Here is a 21,373-nt window from a genome sequence, read left to right as displayed (position 1 = left end):
TGACTGTTGATGACGGACCGACCAACCACCCTCTCCCTTCCCTAAACCCAACCAATAGTATTTTAAAAAGCACTGATTGACCCGCCCACACCTTTCCCTAAATCCAACCTCAGTGTTTTCAAAAGCAATCCAAAAAAAAAAGAAAAGCCTTCAACCTGGTTTTTACTTCGTTTCAAGTTTTACCACGTTCTCACCGTGTTATTTATTTGATTATTTTATTGCTTAGCTTTTTTTTCGTCTTGCCTGCTTCCTGGAACCATTCTTGACCAGACTCGAACGCTGTCTCAAGTCTACCGACATACGTGTCGAGCTACTGGACAAACTGGTAACAGTGATAAAGCTGTCCATACAAAGGTAAGTGGCCAGCTGGTAAGCAAGAAAAGGAATGGCGTCATACCGCCACTTATCATTCGATTCAAAGATAAAATGCATTTGTAGTTCTGGCTACATAATTCACAATCTCCAGAAATGTATATAGGGTTACGTTTTCAGAATGAGCCTATGTTGTATTCAACATTTAAAAAGTGTGTTATGTTGGACACTTAACGCACTTAACAGCTGCTGCTTTGCTCACGTAGCAGAAGCGGTGGAGCATTCAGACACTGATGTTGGATTGCTTTATTTATTTTGCATTGTGAAAGCAAAATCCTACAAGAGCTGTTATACTCATGGGAGGTTTTATTTGGTAGTTTGGTAATTCATTTATCTAATTTAGCAACTGTCAAGCGTCATCTGGGAAACGGTTTGAATTTCCATTTAGTAAAAAAGTTTGTTTTCCATTTGGGATGGCACTACATTTATATACCATGCATTTGAGTGTGTAAGCATAAGTGCATAGTGTATAGTGTGCCATTTAGGTTGCAGTTATACTTTTTTCTAGTTTGCCCTTACATTCCCTTTGACATACTTTACTCAAATCTCAATGATAACCACCATCAAATGTTTATAATAACTTCTGCCTCCAACTGCACCAATCATTTCTGACAATATGAGACGACGACGATGCAATCTGTCCCATACATACAAATGAGCACTACAGAGTAAGCTTTTCTTTCACATTGCTAGTGAATTCCTGACCTTGGATTTCCTTAGCATTGTTTCACAGCGCTTGAACTGCTCAAAAACACGCAGTGAAAACAGGTCAACAGGTTTTGCAAAACATCGCCTCCTTGCTTTGTATGAAAGGTGCTATTCATTCAAAGTAAAGTGGAAAAGCAGTGATAACTTCAAAGAGTAGCGCTGGATGCATGCAAACGAATGCGTTCAAGAAAATATCTCTCAGATTCATAAAAATGCATATTCCAGAAAAATGGAATGTGAAAAAAGCTTACATTCAGCAGCTGGAAACACTGTCAAAACATTTCAGAAAAGATGACAAGAACACCAGTTTTAATTATTTCGCAGGTTGGTTTGCTCACAATATGAGATGACTAAAATGCAATCTGAAACAACACAACCTATACATACTAAATGAGCACTACAGAGGGAGCTTTTTTTCACTTTACTAGTAAATTCCTGACCTTGGATTTGCTTAGCATTTCTTCAAAGTGATGAAACTGATCAAAATCATGTTCTATAAACAGGTCAATGTGTTTTGCTAAATATTGCTGTTCTTCCTTTGTATGACAGAAGATAAATAGATAGATGGATGGATGAATGGATGGATAGATAGATAGAACGATAGACAGACAGAACAAAAGATAGAACGATAGATACTGTAGACAGACAGACAAGACAAATGGATAGTCAGACAGACGGACAGACAGACAGACAGACAGACAGACAGACAGACAGACCAAAAGATAGAATGATAGATAGACAGACAGACAAGACATATAGATAGACATACATACATACAGACAGACAGACAGACAGACAGACAGACCAAAAGATAGAACGACAGATAGACAGACAGACAAGACATATAGATAGACATACATACAGACAGACAGACAGACAGACAGACAGACCAAAAGATAGAACGATAGATAGACAGACAGACAAGACAAATAGATAGTCATACATACATACAGACAGACAGACAGACAGACAGACAGAACGACAGATGGACAGACAGACAAGACATATAGACAGACATACATACATACAGACAGACAGACAGACAGACCAAAAGATAGAATGATAGATAGACAGACAGACAAGACATATAGACATACATACATACATACATACATACATACATACATACATACAGACAGACAGACCAAAAGATAGAATGATAGATAGACAGACAGACAAGACATATAGACATACATACATACATACATACATACATACATACATACATACATACATACATACAGACAGACAGACAGACAGACAGAATGATAGATAGACAGACAGACAAGACATACAGATACAGACAGATCAAAAGATAGAACGATAGATAGACAGACAGGCAAGACATATAATTAGACATACATATATACAGACAGACAGACAGACAGACAGACAGACAGACAGACATACATACATACATACATACAGACAAAACAAAAGATAGAACGATAGATAGATAGACAGACAAGGCAGGCGGGCGGGCGGGCGGACAGGCAGGCAGACAGACAGGTGGATGGATGGATGGATGGATGGATAGATAGATAGATAAAATGATGGACGGATGGATGGATGGATGGATGATAGATAAATATATAAATAGTTTTTAAGGTACTATATAGTAGGGAAGTATGCAACTTTGGATGCAGTCTATTGTCTTTGGAATGATGTCACGTGGAATGCTTATATTTGAAATATTAAGTGTTTATATATACAGCCTTGTTGAATTGCAGAGACTAAACATTCAAGGCATGGAAATACAATGATTTTAAAGTGCAAGCAAAATGTTTTTTTTTTATTTTATTTTTTTCATTTTGTTCAATTCAACATTCTTTTTTTGCCTTTAATTAACTTCCATATACAACACATTCTTAGTGAGCATTGCATGATAAGGTTCTCGTTCACATTACTAATAGTGAATTCCTGACCTTGATTTGCTTCACAGTGCTTGCACTGATCAAAAACACACTGCGGAAACAGGTCAACAGGTTTTCCAAAAGATTGTCAGTCCTGCTTTGTATGTAAAGTGCTATTCATTCAAAGTAAAGTGGAAAAGCAGTGATAACTGTAAAGAATAGCAAACACCTGCTGGGAAATAACATTCAAATTCATCGAGAATAACAATGAAAATACCTCCAAAGTGGGCCGGCGGACCACACAGCAGCACAACAGACTGTCCTTCCCTCACTGAAACTGGACTTCTGGCCCTGATGCTGAAATTCTGCAGGTCTGCAGAAAAACAAAATAATGGGATCGCCATTACTTTTCATTAAAGGCGGTGTCATTGCTCTGACATGCAACAGACGACTCACAGTGCAGGGACCTTTAGAAATGCCACTCTATAGCACAGGAAGGGACAGGCAGAAATGACATCCCACACTGGGCTAAAGCTGCGCTGTTTATTCAAATATCAGTCCTCCTGCCTCATAAATGCAGGCCTCTGTGGAACGTCATGTGGTTTGGCCAATCAAATGACAATAGAAAAATCACATATGTTGAAAATAAGTGAGGTTTATGGTTAAAGTGAGAAAAAATAAAACTGAAGGAGGTGAGATTTGAGGTAATTTTAGCTATAAGAAAAGTCAGCAACACTGGATTTCTGTTGAGGTGGCTGTCACTGTAACTTGATTATGACATGTTTTCTGTTCTATATTTTATTTGAATCAATTAGTCAGACTAAGACATGAATAAGCATTCAAATAAATGGTTAAAATAGTATTACTTGTTTTAAAATTAAAAAGAAATAAAATAAAAATGAAAATGAAAAAAAAAAAGACATATATTGAGATGAATAAGGTTCATGCTAGGGCTGCACGATTCTGGCTAAAATGAGAATAACGATTTGTTTTTGCTTGAAATCAAGATCACGATTTTCTCACGATTCTGTAGATAAAGGTTAACATGAATATGCTTTTCTCCAGACCTTGAAAATATAATTGGCTGAACCGTAGAAAAGCAGAATTAACAACGTGTGTAGGGTCGAATAGAGATCATGATCTTTTTTCGATTAATCGCGCAGCCCTAGTTCATGGTTAAATGGAGAATAACAGGAGAATAACATTGGAGGTGAGATTTGTGATTATAACTTTGTTATGACATGTTTTCTGTTCTATATTTTATTTTAATCAATTAGACTAAGACAAAATAAAGATTAAAATAAATGCTAAAAAATATCATTACATGTTTTAAAATTGAAAAAAGAAAAGAAAACATACATATATTGAAAATAAATATGGTTTATGGTTAAAGGGGGAAAAACATTGGAGGTGAGATATATCCAGCTGCAGAACCGCAGAACCACACACGTTTCAGGCACACACAATCCAGCACACACGATTTAGGCAAACCATATATGGTAACTTAACTCCTTAGCATTATCGCCACCTATTGAATTTCACAAATATGGCTTCCCATTTCAGTCATTATTATTATATCGTAACGATCATTTTAACATCTCTGCAGTTTCTGAACCCAAATTATGTAAATAAAAATAATTGGTTAACACTTTATTCACGTGTCCACGTACACAAAGAAAACCGTCAGACCGTCTAATTGTAGGATTAAGTGTAATAAACTAATTCTGGATCTTAATATTATCATACTTGGTTTATTTATTTTACTAAACTGTCACAGCTGTTAGTTATATATATATATATATATATATATATATATATATATATATATATATATATATATATATATATATATATATATATATATATATATATATATATATACACACATACATATTATTATTTTTTTTAATTAATTATTAATAGTTAATTTGTTTCTATTGCTAAATTTTGGTTTAAAAACAATATATTGCTTACTATAAATTAGGCCTACTACAGTATTTAATGTGGGAAATCATTAATTAAAAAGTTATTAGAAAATTAAGCAAATACACACTATTAAATCGCTTGAATAAAAATATTAATATAGTGTTATACATTTATTACATGTAAAATGTATTATTGCCTATATTAACTTGCTATTTCCTTCAGTATGAATGAATCCATTATATATAATAAAAATGTCCAATTTAGATCTTTCAGCAAGGCCAGCAAACGAGTATCTGCGATATTTACTCTGTCAGATAATAATGACAGATCATCCGTGATGACTGATAGAAATCTGTTCAGTCTATTATATTGAATGGCGATCGGAAACAACGCTCCCCATTTGCCCATCTCGATAGCCATATTTGTGAAATAAAGTAAACACTATTGTTTATTGTGTACAATATTTATTAACCACATATCAAAATATATCGATGACCATGTGCAAGAAGACGTTAACAACATTAACATCTGTCGTAACCATATATGGCTTGCCTAGATTGTGTGTGCCTAAAACGTGTGTGGTTCTGCGGGCCTGCAGCTGGATATTATTGCGTCAAATATGTCGAGATGCAGAGAGGAGTTGACTACGACGACGACAACGGGGTTCGAGTCCGGGGAAGAGCGGTTCCAGAAATCAGGTAAGACAAAAACAGAATCCAAAAAATAAAGTGTACAAGTGAATAACAGGGTGAGAAAGGTGAGAATGTGGTAAAATCCGAAAACGTGGTAAAAATCAGATGAGGGCTTTTCTTTTTCTGGATGGCTTTTGTAAATCATTGGTTGGGTTTAGGGAAGTAAGTGGGTGGGCGGGTCAATCGATAAAATTAGTTGGGTTTAGGGAAGGAGAAGGGTGGGTCAGTCGATTGGTCGGTCAGCCAGTCAGTCATCCAGTCTGTCAGTCAGTCAGAGAGACCAGCCGCGATCAATCATATCACGTGCTCCCCTCCAAATTGGTTTGTGAAACTTCAAAAAACTAGTCAGACTAAGAAAAAATGTACATTAAAATAAATGCTTAAAAACATTATTACATGTTTTAAAATGAAAAAAAAATTTAAACAAAAAATACATACATTGAAAATTAGTGGTTTATTATTTTTTTAAATTAAGTTTTAAATATTTTAAATTTTAAATATGGGAAAACTACTAAAAATTGTGTTTTTACTTTACGCACTTAAGAAATGTATATAATTTATAATGTGTATAATTTGAAGAAACAAAAAGTAATTTCAGTATGTGGAAAAGTCATGTAATTTAATAAATAAACTCAAATAAACAAATATGCTAAAAAATCTAAGAAAATTTGTTTGATTTTCTATAATTTTTTTATACAATTCTAAAACCAAGAGACTAGGTTGCAAAAATTTCCAAGGGGGCCTTAGGAAGAATATTGTTTAAAAAAAGACCAAATTAGTCTGCAACATAATCCCAATTGAGGCTTTCTTCACAGCTATGAAGAACAAACCTTTCCTATTTTATCTAGGATCCTTTCTTTGATTATGTAGGGACCTCTAAATCTCTAAGACTAAAAACTAGACTGGACAAAAAAAATTTAATCTGCCTTTATGTTAAATCATTTTGGATTTTATAATTGTATTTTGTATCATTATTATTATTATTATTGTTATTATTATTATTATTATTATTATTATTATTATTATTATTATTATTATTATTATTATTATTATTATCCAAAGTAAATTTCTGACATGTTTTTGCACTAAGAAAAGTTCAATAAAAATATATTTGAAAAAAACATAAGGCCAAACAAATATTTAAATAGGGGAAAACTATTAAAAAATGAGTTTTTACTCTACACACTTGGGAAAATTGGCAAAGTCATGTACAGTAAGAAATAACTCAAACATGTAAGTGCAATTCTATAATAAATATGCTGTTACAACAAATAAATTGCCCCCCAAAAAAACATTTTTACACAAAATAAAAAATTTATATTATTAAAATCATAAACAAACATACAAACTAGCTAGAAAATAGGCTAGAACAACTGAGATGTTTATTTCCCTAGCATGCTTGGTAAACCAGAAAACAAAATGTAGGCTTTTTTAAACATGTGACTTCAGGACCAGCGAATTTTTAACAGCTTATAAATCCTTTTTGTAATGACTGCATTTTACTGGTTATGTCAAGCTTTAAAACATTTTATTAGGCAGAAACTGGAAAAAGCTTTTGTTTATTTATTTACTTGAAAAAGAAAATCATTTTCCTTTTAATGCTTCAAGGGGAAAAAAGACAGACATAAAACTAAATAAAAACACACAATGAAAACCTTCCTCATTATAAGTCAAGAATAAAAAAAGTATTCCTCGAGACTTCAGAATTGACAGCTATGTGAGAAGGTAAATCATTGGGAAAATGATTTTTCGCACTCTGTAAACGCCAATTTTGCCAGTGAAGCGCCACCAATTAGTCCTACAACAATTTCCTGCATCACTCAAGGCCTAAAAAACACATCTACTTGTGAGATTTCAAATGAACAGGATGTTTTTTAAATATATATATATATATACACACACACACAGTATGAACTAGACTGACTTTCCGTGTTATGATTATCTATTTAAGCCCTTTTTTCAATTTTCTATGACAGGCTGCATTTTAGTTAGCATCATTGACATCTCCTGATGGATTCTTGCAGATAGGAAAATGTAGCTGTCAGTTTAAAAGCCTGCCGTATGCAGTGAAGAAACTATATCTTACACACTAATGGACCAAATGACAACATAAAATGTGCAAAATCACATAGCAGCCGTTATACCTATAATGCATTTAAGCTCACATATATACAGTAGACAGCGCAGTCAAAGCAATAGTAATCAAGGGTAAAATAACCCTTTAAAACATTCATATGTAAAAAAAACATGTTTAATTTAAACTTACATGCAAACTCGACTTTGGCCTCTCGGCTTAAGATGGTTCCAAATGCATTTGTGGCGATACACTGGTAAACTCCACTGTGTTTAGTTGCCTGAGGGTTATTGATCAAAAGGTTTCCCTCAACCAGACTGTAGTTGAAGTCCATGTCGATGTCAAGGTCTTTCCCGCTGAATTTCCACCTAAATATGAAATCAGGTGGAGAGCACTGAATATTAATGATCATGATGAAAAGAGAGTCTTATAAATATGGCAATATTTTCTGCAGACTTCAAATGTTCAAATGAATTCAGAAGCTGTTTAAATTCAGCTTCTTAAGAAAAAAAATATGTGACTGCAAAAAATATAATGTTGTTTAGAAAATCTAAAACCAATAAAAGTTAAATAGTATAATCTAAATTAAATACAATTATATAATAAATAAAATCTAATTTAATAATACAAAATATTTTAAATATACATTTAAATCAAGTAATAAAGTAACTAAAATGCAAAAGCAAAATAAAAAAATATAAAAATACCAAAATAAAAAAATCTTTAAATAAATGCAGCAACTTATACAAATACAGTATGATAACTACAGCAGGAGTTCTCAAACTTTTCAGCTCGCGATCCCTAAAATAACAATTCTAGTGACTCGCGACCTCCACGATCCTTGGAGGTGGTTTCAAACGTACAAACATTGCACACAACGGTGCAGACACACCAATAGAAACTACAAACAAACAAGCTTATTGACAACATGAAAAAAGTAAAAAAAAACATAGAATATTTTATAGTCATTATACATTTTTTTTTTATATTAACCTCACTTAATGAAAAGAGTGAGCACAATGTGTACAGCACAAGACCATTCTTGGTTTAATTTTGGAGAAAATATGGTAATTCTGTAACACTTTATAATAACTACACACTATGAATCATTTATTAAGCATTAGCAAATAGTGAATTCATCCTCTGTTAAGCATTAACTCTACATTAATAAACATTAGTAAACGGTTTATAACTGCAGCTACAAACGCTGCATTCTTGACTTATAACCACATTTATAATGTGCTTTATAATTGTACTTTCATACTTTGTTAATGTCTTATTTTTCATTGCTAAATTAAGCATTTTTACAAACCAGTTATTTAAGCAGAGTTAGTTGCTTTTTAAGATCATTAGTAAATTAGTTAGTAAATGGTTAATAAACTATTTAAATATCGTATTATTCAGGCATATACTAATAGGCAAGGCAAGTTTATTTATATTGCACATTTCATACACAGTGGCAATTCAAAGTGCTTTACATAAACAAGAATAAAAAAAGACAAGTATAAGAAAATAAAAAATAAAATAATAATAATAAAAATGATTAAAAACAGATTAAAACAGATTAAAAATGTGTCAAAACAGGTTAGAAAAGAATGAAAAAGATATCATAGTGCGATCTGTCGGACGCAGCACTGCTCATTCAGTAAAGGCACAGCTAAACAGATGTGTTTTCAGTCTTGATTTGAATGTGCCTAATGTTGGAGCACATCTGATCATTTCTGATTCCAGCAGTGAGGGGCATAGTAGCTGAAAGCCGATTCACCCTGCTTTGACTGAAGTCTTGGAATTTCTAGTTTATGTGATCCTAAAGATCTGAGTGATCTATTAGGTTTGTATTCAGTGAGCATATCTGTAATGGATACGCAGTGGCACAGTAGGTAGTGCTGTCGCCTCACAGCAAGAAGGCCGCTGGTTCGAGCCTCGGCTGGGTCAGTTGGCGTTTCTGTGTGGAGTTTGCATGTTCTCCCTGCGTTCACGTGGGTTTCCTCCGGGTGCTCCGGTTTCCCCCACAGACCAAAGACCTGTGCTACAGTTGAATTGGGTAGGCTAAATTGTCCATAGTGTATGTGTGTGAATGAGTGTGTGTGGATGTTTGCCAGAGATGGGTTGCGGCTGGAAGGGCATCCGTTGCGTAAAAAACGTGCTGGATAATTTGGCGGTTCATTCCGCTGTGGTGACCCTGGATTAATAAAGGGACTAAGCCGAAAAGGAAATGAATGAGTGAGTACATCTGTAATGTATTGAGGTCTTAGGCCATTTAGTGATTTATAGACAAGTAGTAAAACTTTAAAATCTATTCTGAAAGTAACAGAGCCAGTCTAAAGACCTGAGGATTGGTGTGGTGTGCTCTGATTTTCTGGTTCTGGTCACAATCCTGGCCACAGCGTTCTGGATGAGCTACAACTGTCTTACTGTCTTTTTGGGAAGGCCCACGAGGAGGCCGTAACAGTAATCCACCCTGCTGCTGATGAAAGCATGAACAAGTTTCTCTAAGTCTTCACTGGAAACAAAGCATCTAATTCTTGCAATGTTTTTGAGACAATAATCTGCTTTGACATGACTATTGAAACTCAGATCTGACTCCAGAGTCACACCAAGATTCTTGAATAGTTCATTTGTATGTTAATAAATAAACTCAACTTCATGCAGTTTTGTGACCTAACCTAAAGTGAGGACTGTTTATGTTTTAAAAATCCTTAATAAATTACAATTAAAGGCTCAGTTAAATTCTAAACAGGAAAAAAAGAACATAAACGATACATTTATTAATTTCTATTTATTTGAAGATACACAAATCTTTGCAAACTTGTCTAAAATAAAATTACTGTACAGTTTAAACACTGCATCCTATTAAATTGTTGTTGTTTTGTCAAATTTTATGTCATATTTTGACACTCCTGTAATTCAGCTATGTTTAAACGTTACAGTAATTTTACTTTTTGGATAAGATTGCAAAGACGTATTGTTCATTTTGTACTAAGCTTTTAATTGTCATTTATGAGGAATTTAATAAAGCATAAATAGTCCTCACTTTAGATTAGCTTACAAAACTAGATGAAGTTGAGTTAATAAAGTATTTCTTAACATACAAAGTAACCATTACTATATGCCTGAATAATAAGATATATAAATGTTAATTTCAATTGTAAATGACTTATAAACTCATTCTGAATTATCTTAAAAACCTCCAACTACTCTTAAAAACAAATGGTTTGTAAATAATGCAGTACTTAATATATTAATGAAAAATCAACCAGTCACAAATTATGAAAGCACGATTATTAAGCACATTATAAATGTTTGGGAAACCAAGACTGTATATGAATATAATACAAAAATATTTACAATATGAAAATACAAGTTTAATTAAAACTTTACGATAAGGTTTTATTAGTTCATGTAATTTATTTTATTTACAAACATGAACATACAATGAACAATACATTTATTGCCAACCCAGGCTCATTCTAAAAACGTACCGCTACATTTCTGGACAGCCAGAGGCCACTGTGTATGCTTTTTGAGATCTCAAATTTCCCTCGCGAGTGGAGTTCGCACCTGCTGTTCGCATTTAAATCTACCAGAGGCTGCTGTCAAGTAACTGACTGACTGACTGACTGGCTGGCTGACCGATCGACTGACCCACCCTTCGTCTTATTTTTACCACTTTTTAGATTTTAGCACATTACCACACATTACCATACGGACCTAACTGTTCAGCTACTGGACAAACTGGTAACAGTGGGAAAGCCTTCCATTTGGTAAGCGGACAGCTGGTAAGCGTAAAAAAGAATGGGGACATACTGCCCCATAAGCAGGGCCAGACGGAATCTGCAGACGTTTTTTGCTATTTCCTCAGAGAATTTTGGTAAAAATCAGCAGATTTCTGCTGAATTATTTTGGGAGTATCGTAACTAAAACCTTAATATGTTAAATACATATTCATATCTTTTTAACTTTTATTTAATGTTTAAATTGCAAATTCAATTAGATTCACTTCATTTGGTGAACAAAGCAAGTCTCTCATATAATATATCTACTAAAATATTACTGTACAAACTGCATTGTACATAAATCAAATTAACATTTTCATATTAGTCAATAATATTACTGTAATTTAAAAACTGAATAAATTTAGATTTACACACATTTACTCAAATAAATAAACAAAATTAATGATGGGCTAAAAATCTGCAGAAATCTGCAGAAAATCTGCGGAATTCTGCGCGCACAGATTCCGTGTGGGCCTAAAAAGGTTCTTTTTAAAGACGGATTGCTGCCATACGTAAATCTGGCTACATAATTTGCAATCTCTAGAAATGTATATGTTTTCAGAACAAGCCTATGTTATTTATTACAGTATTTATTAATATTTGTTAACAATAATTCATGAAAATAAATTTGTTTATTGGTAGTTCATGTTAATGTAAATGTAAGGCATTAGCAAATGTTGAAACAAGATTAATAAATACTGTACAAGAATTGTTTATTATTAGTTAATGCTAGTAAAAACATTAACCAACGTTAACTTATCGTAAAAGAAAATCATTTCAATAGGATCTCAGACTTTAAAGAATGGTCGTACCTGTAATGTGGCTCTGGGCTTCCCTTGGCTTTGCAATTAATGAATATCTTGTTGTCCTCAGCAGTTAAAGGGAAAACACTGTCGCTGGGCTCTTGAGTGAACACTGGTCCATGACGAACAATCCGCTCTATGAGGAAAAAAACAATAACAAGACACGTTTCCAACAGCTCATAATCCACAATCTGAAACACGAATCTGCGTCGTAAAACAGGTGTGAACACATCAGCTCTTACATTATCTCTAACGTGCGCTATTCATTTATTTCCAGCAACTTCCCACACCGAGCTCATTAGATCTGCGTGGAAAACACGTGCCAAAGGAACAGCTTTCATTTCCCCTCTTGTAGCAGAAAGCGTATCAACATGACGTCCTCCTTTTGGCAGGCCCATAACACGCATGGCAGTGTGGCTCGCTCTGTTGTTTCGCTTGACTGCTGCCAAGACACCAATCCACCTCCCTAATTACCCCATGTTGTGGTAATTACTCTGGTGAAATGTATCATTTCTTAAATGAATAAACAAGCTCTCAAAATTGGGGCGCAGGGAAAGCAATTGTGCTTTCAGAAATGCTGGTCAATTGATAATACCTACAAAATAAAAATCTACTGCGGGAGATAGAGCTTTGTAGCACAATGCGGGAGGCAGACACACAGAGCCACTTTAAATCTAGATCTATTTGAATGGTGTACATGTAATAAACAAATAATGTTAAAACAAATTCAAAACCAATTAGATATTGTTTGGCTTAGGGTTGGGCGATATTTCAAAAAAAAATTATGATATCATGTTTCAAATCATTTGATAATTATTTAATAATTTTTAGCAATACATTTATGAATATTGGGACAATTTTAACTGTCAAAAATAAAAATATTTAAACAAAATATCTGATGTCTTTATAATAAAATAAACATAAGTGTTAAAGATAAACATAAACTTGATAAATAAAATGTTACAAAGTGTGTGTAATAACAAAGTTCAAATGCTGAATATTTAAAGCAAACTTTAAGGTAGATCAACATCTGTATGGTGTGAATAATAATGATACAGTAAACCTCAAACTTTGTAAGCAAAATAAATTCTTATAATCAAATCTGAGCTTTCAGGTAAAGGAACTAACCATTATTATTCAAATACATACTGTTGCATGACTACAATACCCCTATGCTAAAAAAAACTTTCAGATGGGGAGCTAGTGCCTGGGACGCACAAGAAAAGAAACCAAAAATCCACACTGGTGACATCCTTACATTCTTTTTTATTTCCAATTTCTGAGCCTTTTTTTTTATTGATATTAACAATAAGGTTCAGTCAATAAATATCAATACCGATTTTATCGCCCAGCTCTAGTTTGGCTGCATTAATTAGTACAACCAGAACCTGGGACGCTTACAATACCACATTGAGTGCAGTTAATCTACATGCATGCTCTTAAAGTACAAATGAAATTAAACTAACCATATGATTTTGTTAGCTCAGACTGATTTTGTGGTTATCAATGTGGTGTCACTAATACAAAAATGCCCTTATAATCAAACATTTAAACCTGAGAATTCACTTCCTGTTTGTTTTTGGTTAAATTCTCGGATTACGTCTTTCTGGTAAAACAACTGTCAGCTTTGACAACAAACAGAAATGATGAGGAAGATGTGTGTGACTCTTGTGAAACCCTTTTTCTGATCTTTCTAAATGAAATGTCTACTTTACTACATCCAATCAGCTTGGAGTAGAAAATAAACAAGTCACACCCCCAGTTTTCTCATTTAATATTCTGTTTCCATAGGAACTGCGTCACTATACGAAAACAAAAAAATGGTCGCAGCTTCCAGTTCATACAGACTTTTTTACAGAGTTTATTTAGAGTGTACTAGGGTTGGACAATGTCGACCAATTTGAAATCGTATGATGTCTAACGTGAAACATCGCAATGGACGATGGCATCGTCGTCGTAGGTGGCAGTGAATTATTTATTTATTGAATAATTAATTCATTCATAACGAATTCATTATTTGTAGCCTACAGTTTCAACCTGACCCTCATGGTCTTTGTTTTACCCATAACCAAATCAGAAATAAATAAAGATAAGTTACACACAAATTACCACCTGTCAATCACTTTTTTCCATGGGACTCTGACATGAATAGGCAGAGTGATCTGTGTCATTATAATGTCGCCGACAAACTTGGTTGGTAGAAAAGGTGCACAAGCAACAGGAACCAACCGACAGTCTCTGAAGTTTTCGCTAAAATTACTAAATACAAACGTGAAAGCGAAAGAATGAAGCAGTGTACTGATGCTGTGACACATTACCTGATAGATTCAATAGACCAAAGAGTTATTAGATTAATTAAATATCACGTTTAACAACTACAGTGAGATGCGATCCAGCGGTACAGCCTTGATTAACTGTCCAACGTGCACTACTCTCTGGGGTTTTGTGCTCAAGACCGCTGGAGCTCAGATGTGTGCAGACAGTGTGTATGTGTATGGTCACGTGATGTGCATTTTCAGCGGTATAGTGTGGAAGGAGGGCTTTTCAGAAATGCTTGATGAAACAGCAGTGTGGACGTGGATTGCTTTTATTCTAAAAAGCCATTTTAAAACTAAGACGTATTACTGTAAACAGAGCCTAAGAGTGTATTTTTCATGAGCAGGTTGCTTCTGCGACGGGGGCAGGGTAGAGGATCACGAAGCCAGCTCAGCATCATGATGTTTATTGGCCATCGGCGATGGACGATGGCATCATGTATTGACCCAATCCTATAGTGTACATTGTTATTGTTTAGGTCAGAATAACAATATCACAACACACAGCTATAGGTGTAGTTGAGAGACAGTGATAGAACCATTTCAGTGGATGAGGATAATTGGGACGCCATGATTGGTAAGTGCTGTCAGAGAAAATTTGGCCAAGACACAAAAATTTGATTAAACTATATTGCATTAAAGTTGCCATAATTTATTTCATAATATCAATAATAAATAGAAAAAATTATATTAAGTGAAATCAATGAGTGTAGTATAACTTATTGCAATATAAACAATCACATTTATATAACAGTGAAATTCATTGCTGAATACACTAGTCAAGCAGAATCTGTTTTTGCCTTGATTTGCTCATGCACATTTAAACAAAATCTAATTAATTTGCACCACTGATTTGAAACATTTTATAAAAAATGTAAAACAAAACAGACAAAACATTAGATTTGACAATTTCTAAATCATCCCCTATCATTCTCCCTCTTTTCTCAGATGGAATGATGGGCCCAGGGCCGTGCACAGGGGGGTGGCCCGGTGGCTAGAGCCACTGCCCCTTTGCCCTCATTGCTTGAGGTGCCCCTCTTGCTCAATCGACCCCCCCATTCTTGACACAAACACTAATAAAAATGCGTAGCAGAAGTGATACTATCAAAACATTGCATCTTGAGAGGATCTTATATTCTCACTCACTATCCTTCAGCATCGGGTTTATCAGGGCTCGCCACCACGGATTGAACTGCCAATTTTAAGAGGATCATACATGAGCCATAAGTTGACATGCTGTAACACTCTTCTTTGCTTTATTTGACATACCAAATGACATGCACAAATAAAAATAATATGGCAGCGGTATTGACGCATGCTCAGGGTCTGTATGTGATATCTAATGTATATATATATGGTTGATGTCACTATGGGAAAACACACTCATTTATGAATAATAACGTCTTGTAAAAATAGTTTAATTGAATTACTGGGGTATTGTTTATAATGTAAGCCTGGGACATTAATGCATTAAGGTAATTTTGGGATTTATCAGCATTTTAGCATGCACAGAATTGTTTTCACTGAACTAGGAAGAACAAAACAAGCATTCTGTGGAACCAAATGTACCTAATGAACTGAAATTGTATCAAACTGATTAAACCTCATACCTAGTTTCTGATTATTCCCCCTTTTTTTGTAAAGCTGCTTCAAATCAGGAATCAAAACACATTGTGAAATATGTTTGTTCTTGTTTCCTCATGTCAGCTGATGTCTGGATGGAAAACAACAACAAATCAAAATCACACTTAAAAATAAACTTTAAAAACATAACCAATTCTCATATTTAATGATGATATTCAATAAAAAATGGGAATCTGATAAAATTGCAATCAGTGTAACCTCTTAATAACCAAATTAATGCATAATGTGACACTGTTCGTTTATTCACAGTGGAAAGGCGTTCTTTGGATTTTTAAAATGTTCATCACAACAAAATAAGAGATTTTAAGAGATTTTGACATTTTTAAGAGTCTTTTTGTCTTTTCATTCAAGTGTCTTACTAACTTTACAGCTTAGCAATCAATCGGGTACATTTTTTATTGACTCCTTCAAGGAGAAAATACTGTAACACTTTATAATAACTACACACTATGAATCATTTATTAAACATTAGCTTCTAGTGGATTCATTATCTGTTAAGCATTAACGCTAAATTAATAAGCATTAGTAAACAGTTTATTACTGCAGCCACAAATGCCGTATTCTTGACTTATAACCACATTTATAATGTGCTTAATAATTGTACTTTCATACTTTGTTAATAATTTATTTTTCATTACTAAATTAAGAATTACATTATTTACAAACCATTTGTATTTAAGAGTAGTTGGTAGTTTTTGAGATCATTCAGAATGAGTTAGTAAATGATTAATAAACTATTGAAATCAACATTTATATATCCTATTATTCAGGCGTATACTAATAGATAATATGTATGTCAATAAATGCTTTATTAACATCATACATTTTTGTGATTTAATCTAAAGTGAGGGCTCTTCATGCTTTATTAAATCCTTTATAAATGCCAATTAAAGGCATAAAATTGGATAAAACAACAGCAATATAATAATTTAACATATATAATGTTTAAACTGTACAGTAATTTTATTTTAGACAAGATTACAAAGATTTATTTTTCATTTAATACAGTTTCATTTGTGTATCTTCAAATGAATATAAATTAATAAAGTTATTTATGTTCTTTTTTCCTGTTTAGAATATAACTGAGCCTTTAATTGTCATTTATAAAGGATTTATAAAGCATAAATAGTCCTCACTTCAGATTAGGTCACAAAACTGCATGAAGTGGAGTTAATAAAGTGTTTATTTACATACAAATTAACTAATAATATATGACTGAATAATAAGATTTATAAATTATAATTTTAATAGTTTATTAATCATTTACTAACAACAAACTATGCTTTAATAACTGGTTTGTGAATAATGATATACTTAATTTAGTCATGAAAAATAAATCATTAACAAAGTATGAAAGTACAATTATTAAGCACATAAAAAATTGGTTATAAGTCAAGAATACAGCATTAGTAGCTGCAGTTATAAACTGTTTACTAACGTTTATTAACGTAGAGTTGATGCTTAACAGATAATGAATTCACTATTTGTTAATGCTTAATAAATGGTTCATAATGTGTAGTTATTATAGTGTTACCGAAAATACCTAAAAAAAAACTTGTTCGAAAATACACAATCATGTTTTTTACACCAGGTATAATGCCAGATCTTGTTTTTGGCCATATCTGTATTATTTGTTCAAGTCACAGTTTGTTAAGTAATTTTTTTTCATAAAACATTACAGATACTGAAATAAATGTGACGTGGCTTTATACTGTAAGCACTTTTCCATCTCCAGTAAAACTCACCTGTATTTCTTTCCTGTTCTCTTTGGGTGAATGAAATTCTTTTTTACAGGTCTCTAACCTTGACGAGGATGAAAATAAAAGTTCCCTCCCGCATCATCAAGCTAATGGAAGTGTCCGGCCGTGTTTGCCTGGGGTGAAGCCCCCGTCTCTTCTCTCTGTGGGAGATGTTAGCTTTTTCACTTTCCCTTTTGTATGTCCTTTGAACGACAGGAATTAATGAAGCATTTAGAGCGAGAGGAGTAACACACTTACAGTATTCCACATTTAGGTGTCATTTATGTTGGGGACGTGTCCTCGTCACTTTTTTTGTGGATAATGACGTTCTCTTGGAAATGAATCATTTTCATCAGTGATGAACATAACTCTATAGTTCTGGTTTATTCTGAGTGGTTAACTGGAGTAATGACAGATAACGATGATCCGCTGCTGGAATTAATTTATTTTTAAATGTACTGCAAATATAAAACATTAAACGATAAATGTTCAGCAGCACAGGCAGTAAAATAAATGCTTTTCTTTCGAAACACAACATATATTACTTATAACATTAGGAAGCCATTTTTATCTTGAGCACCAAAAGATAGTATATAATAGATTTCTTTAGAATCATCATGTGATGTTGAGGACTAATTATGGGAAATTATCTATTCTGAATTCATTGTTTAATGGAATGTGCATATTGTTTTATTATTTTGTAAAATCCTGCTATTAAAATTGTTTCTTAAATGATTTTGTACATTGTATTACTAGTAACATTATCTTGATGTTATTATTAATAATTCACTTACACTCAGTGACTAAAATTACAGGCAGGGATCTTTTCAAATGAGTACATTTAACTATGCATTGTTTTAATAATAAACACATCCTAATAGGGTCATTCATTGTTAAAATATGAACCACATTCATATTCAGTATCTGAATGTTTAACATTATTACTCGTTTTTTCAGTAATACTACACTCACCGGCCACTTTATTAGGTTCACCTTACTAGTACTGGATTGAACCCCCTTTTGCATTCAGAACTGCCTTAATCCTTCATGGCACAAGATTCAACAAGTTACTGGAAATTTTGGTCCATTTTGACATGAGCATCATTCAGTTGCTGGAGAATTGTCGGCTGCACATCCATGATGCAAATCTAATATTCCACCACATCCCATAGGTGCTCTATTGGATTGAGATCTGGTGACTGTGGAGGCCGTTTGAGTACAGTGAACTCATTGTAATGTTTAGGAAACCAGTCTGAGATTCACACTTTGTGACATGGCGTGTTATCTCGCTGGAAGTAGCCATCAGAAGATGGGTACACTGTGGTCACAAAGGGATTGACATGGTCAGCAACAATACTCAGGTAGGCTGTGGTGTTGAAATGATGCTCAATTGGTACTAATGGGCCCAAAGTGTGTTAAGAAAATATCCCCCACACCATTACACCACCACCACCCAGCCTGAATCATTGATATAAGGCAGGATGGAGCCAAATTCTGACCCTACCATCCGAATATTGCAGCATAAATCAAGACTCATCAGACCAGGCAACGTTTTTCCAATCTTCTATTGTCCAATTTTGGTGAGCCTGTGCGAATTATAACCTCAGTTTCCTGTTCTTAGCTGACAGGAGTGGCACCTGGTGTAGTCTTCTGCTTTCGACATGTTTGACATGTTGTGCATTCAGAGATGCTCTTCCGCATACCTTGGTTGTAACGAGTTATTTGAGTTGCCTTTCTACCTGCAACCAGTCTGGCCATTCTCCTCTGACCTCTGGCATCAACATGGAGTTTGCATAAACAGAACTGCCGCTCACTGGATATTTTCTCTTTTTCAGACAATTCTCTATAATCCCTAAAGATGGTTGTGCGTGAAAATCCCAGTAAATCTGCAGTTTCTGAAATACTCAGACCAGCTCGTCTGTAAACAACAACCATACCACATTCAAAGTCACTTTAATCACCTTTCTTTCCCATTTTGATGCTCTGTTTGAACTTCAGCAGATCATCTTGACCATCTCTACATGCCTAAATGCAATGAGTTGCTGCCATGTGATTGGGTGATTAGAAATCTGCGTTAACGAGCAGTTGGTTGGGTGTACCTAATAAAGCCGGTGAGTGTATTCTCTAAATGATAATAATTTGAACGTGTAGGCTCTATGGGGCATGTTTATTTTGTAACGTTTACAGTACAGTATAATCACAAAATAATATATGGCAGGTCAGAAAGTGTGTAAATGCCCCGCCTTCTTCTTCTGGAAAGCAACAGCTCATTTGCATTTACAGGGACACATAAAAATGTTTTTGCTGTAATAAATGATCTGTGGTGTATTTTGAGCTGAAACTTCACAGACACATTCTGAGGACATTTATTTATTTGACATCCTACGAAAAGGAGCATAATATGCCACCTTGAAATAAAAGTCTGTCTTCAAAGCTACGGCAGTTTGTTAGATATGTGGCTTTGGTCTCTGTGCTGAATAGCTGCTGCCCTTCAATCTGAGGTCTGCCTGGCCTCTGCACTTTCTTCTCTCCAGCTAAGCTTTCTGAATATCAAGCTGTGCAATCAAAAGAGCACCTGTGGCTTGAATGCAAATGCCCATTTGAGTTGGCATAGTTACTGTAGCACAACAACGGCAATAACTGGAGCACTGGCACTAAGTGTGGAACATTGGTTGGTTTAAATAGGGCACCTGCCTCTTCCTTACAGTGGCGCAGTATGTGCTGAGAGTTGCACTAACCATTGGAGAAATAATAAGCACTTTTATGTGTTAATTTTACAATACTTTAGAATAAAATTGAAGCTGGCAGGGTTTTATTATGGGCATGGTAGAGATTTTTTTATCACATATCCAAAGTCCGCTAAGTGCTGGAAATAATGGAAATAACTCTTTCAATGTTCTAAAAAGCTGGCAGATTGCAGGTTTTTCTGAAGGTGTATTGTTGAAGAAAACAACATGGCATATTTAAATATAGCAAAACAAAAACAATAGACCTAATTATAAAAGTATATATCGTTTATTTCTGACATTAAAGGCTGTATGTGAGTGTGAACAAATATAATGCATGTAAAAAAACGGCCTATATTAATAGATAAATACATAATTTTTGCCAGTGTTTCTAGATAGTATATCTAAACATCCTGAAACAAGATCACTTTATGTGAGAGGCAATACTGCATACAATAGGCATCTAATAGGAGCGTATTTATTTTATATTACTGCACTGGCAGAATATATATTTAACACATTAAGCATAAATATTGTACATGATAAAACATTGATTTTCAAGATGCAATCATTTGGTAAAACTAAAAGGTTTAAGAAACCCTTGAGTACATTTTCGAGATTTTAACAGATTTGTGTGTGTTGAGCATCAGTTAAAATATGTTAGCATGTGTCAGCTTTAATTGTGGGGAAAACTGGATAATTTTGTGTTTTTGTCAGCTAATTACATCTTCCGGGTTTAAAATTA

The 21,373-nt window shown here is 33.9% G+C and overlaps 1 protein-coding gene across 1 annotated transcript in view; it reads right to left on the bottom strand.

Moving 5' to 3' along the window:
- LOC130231029 (contactin-4) overlaps positions 1 to 21,373 on the bottom strand; it is a 212,125-nt gene that overhangs the window by 82,999 nt on the left and 107,753 nt on the right. The window contains exons 3-5 of the mRNA XM_056460398.1: positions 12,214 to 12,340; positions 7,818 to 7,993; positions 3,211 to 3,306 (exon numbers count right to left, since the gene is read on the bottom strand). Of these exons, the coding sequence (XP_056316373.1) occupies positions 3,211 to 3,306; positions 7,818 to 7,993; positions 12,214 to 12,340 (399 nt within the window). The remainder of the gene's footprint in view (positions 1 to 3,210; positions 3,307 to 7,817; positions 7,994 to 12,213; positions 12,341 to 21,373) is intronic.

Source organism: Danio aesculapii, chromosome 6, assembly GCF_903798145.1.
Source record: "Danio aesculapii chromosome 6, fDanAes4.1, whole genome shotgun sequence".
NCBI classification, from domain to species: domain Eukaryota; kingdom Metazoa; phylum Chordata; class Actinopteri; order Cypriniformes; family Danionidae; genus Danio; species Danio aesculapii.
The sequence above is the reverse complement of the archived record's forward strand: the minus strand, read 5'-3'. Positions and strand labels throughout refer to the sequence as shown.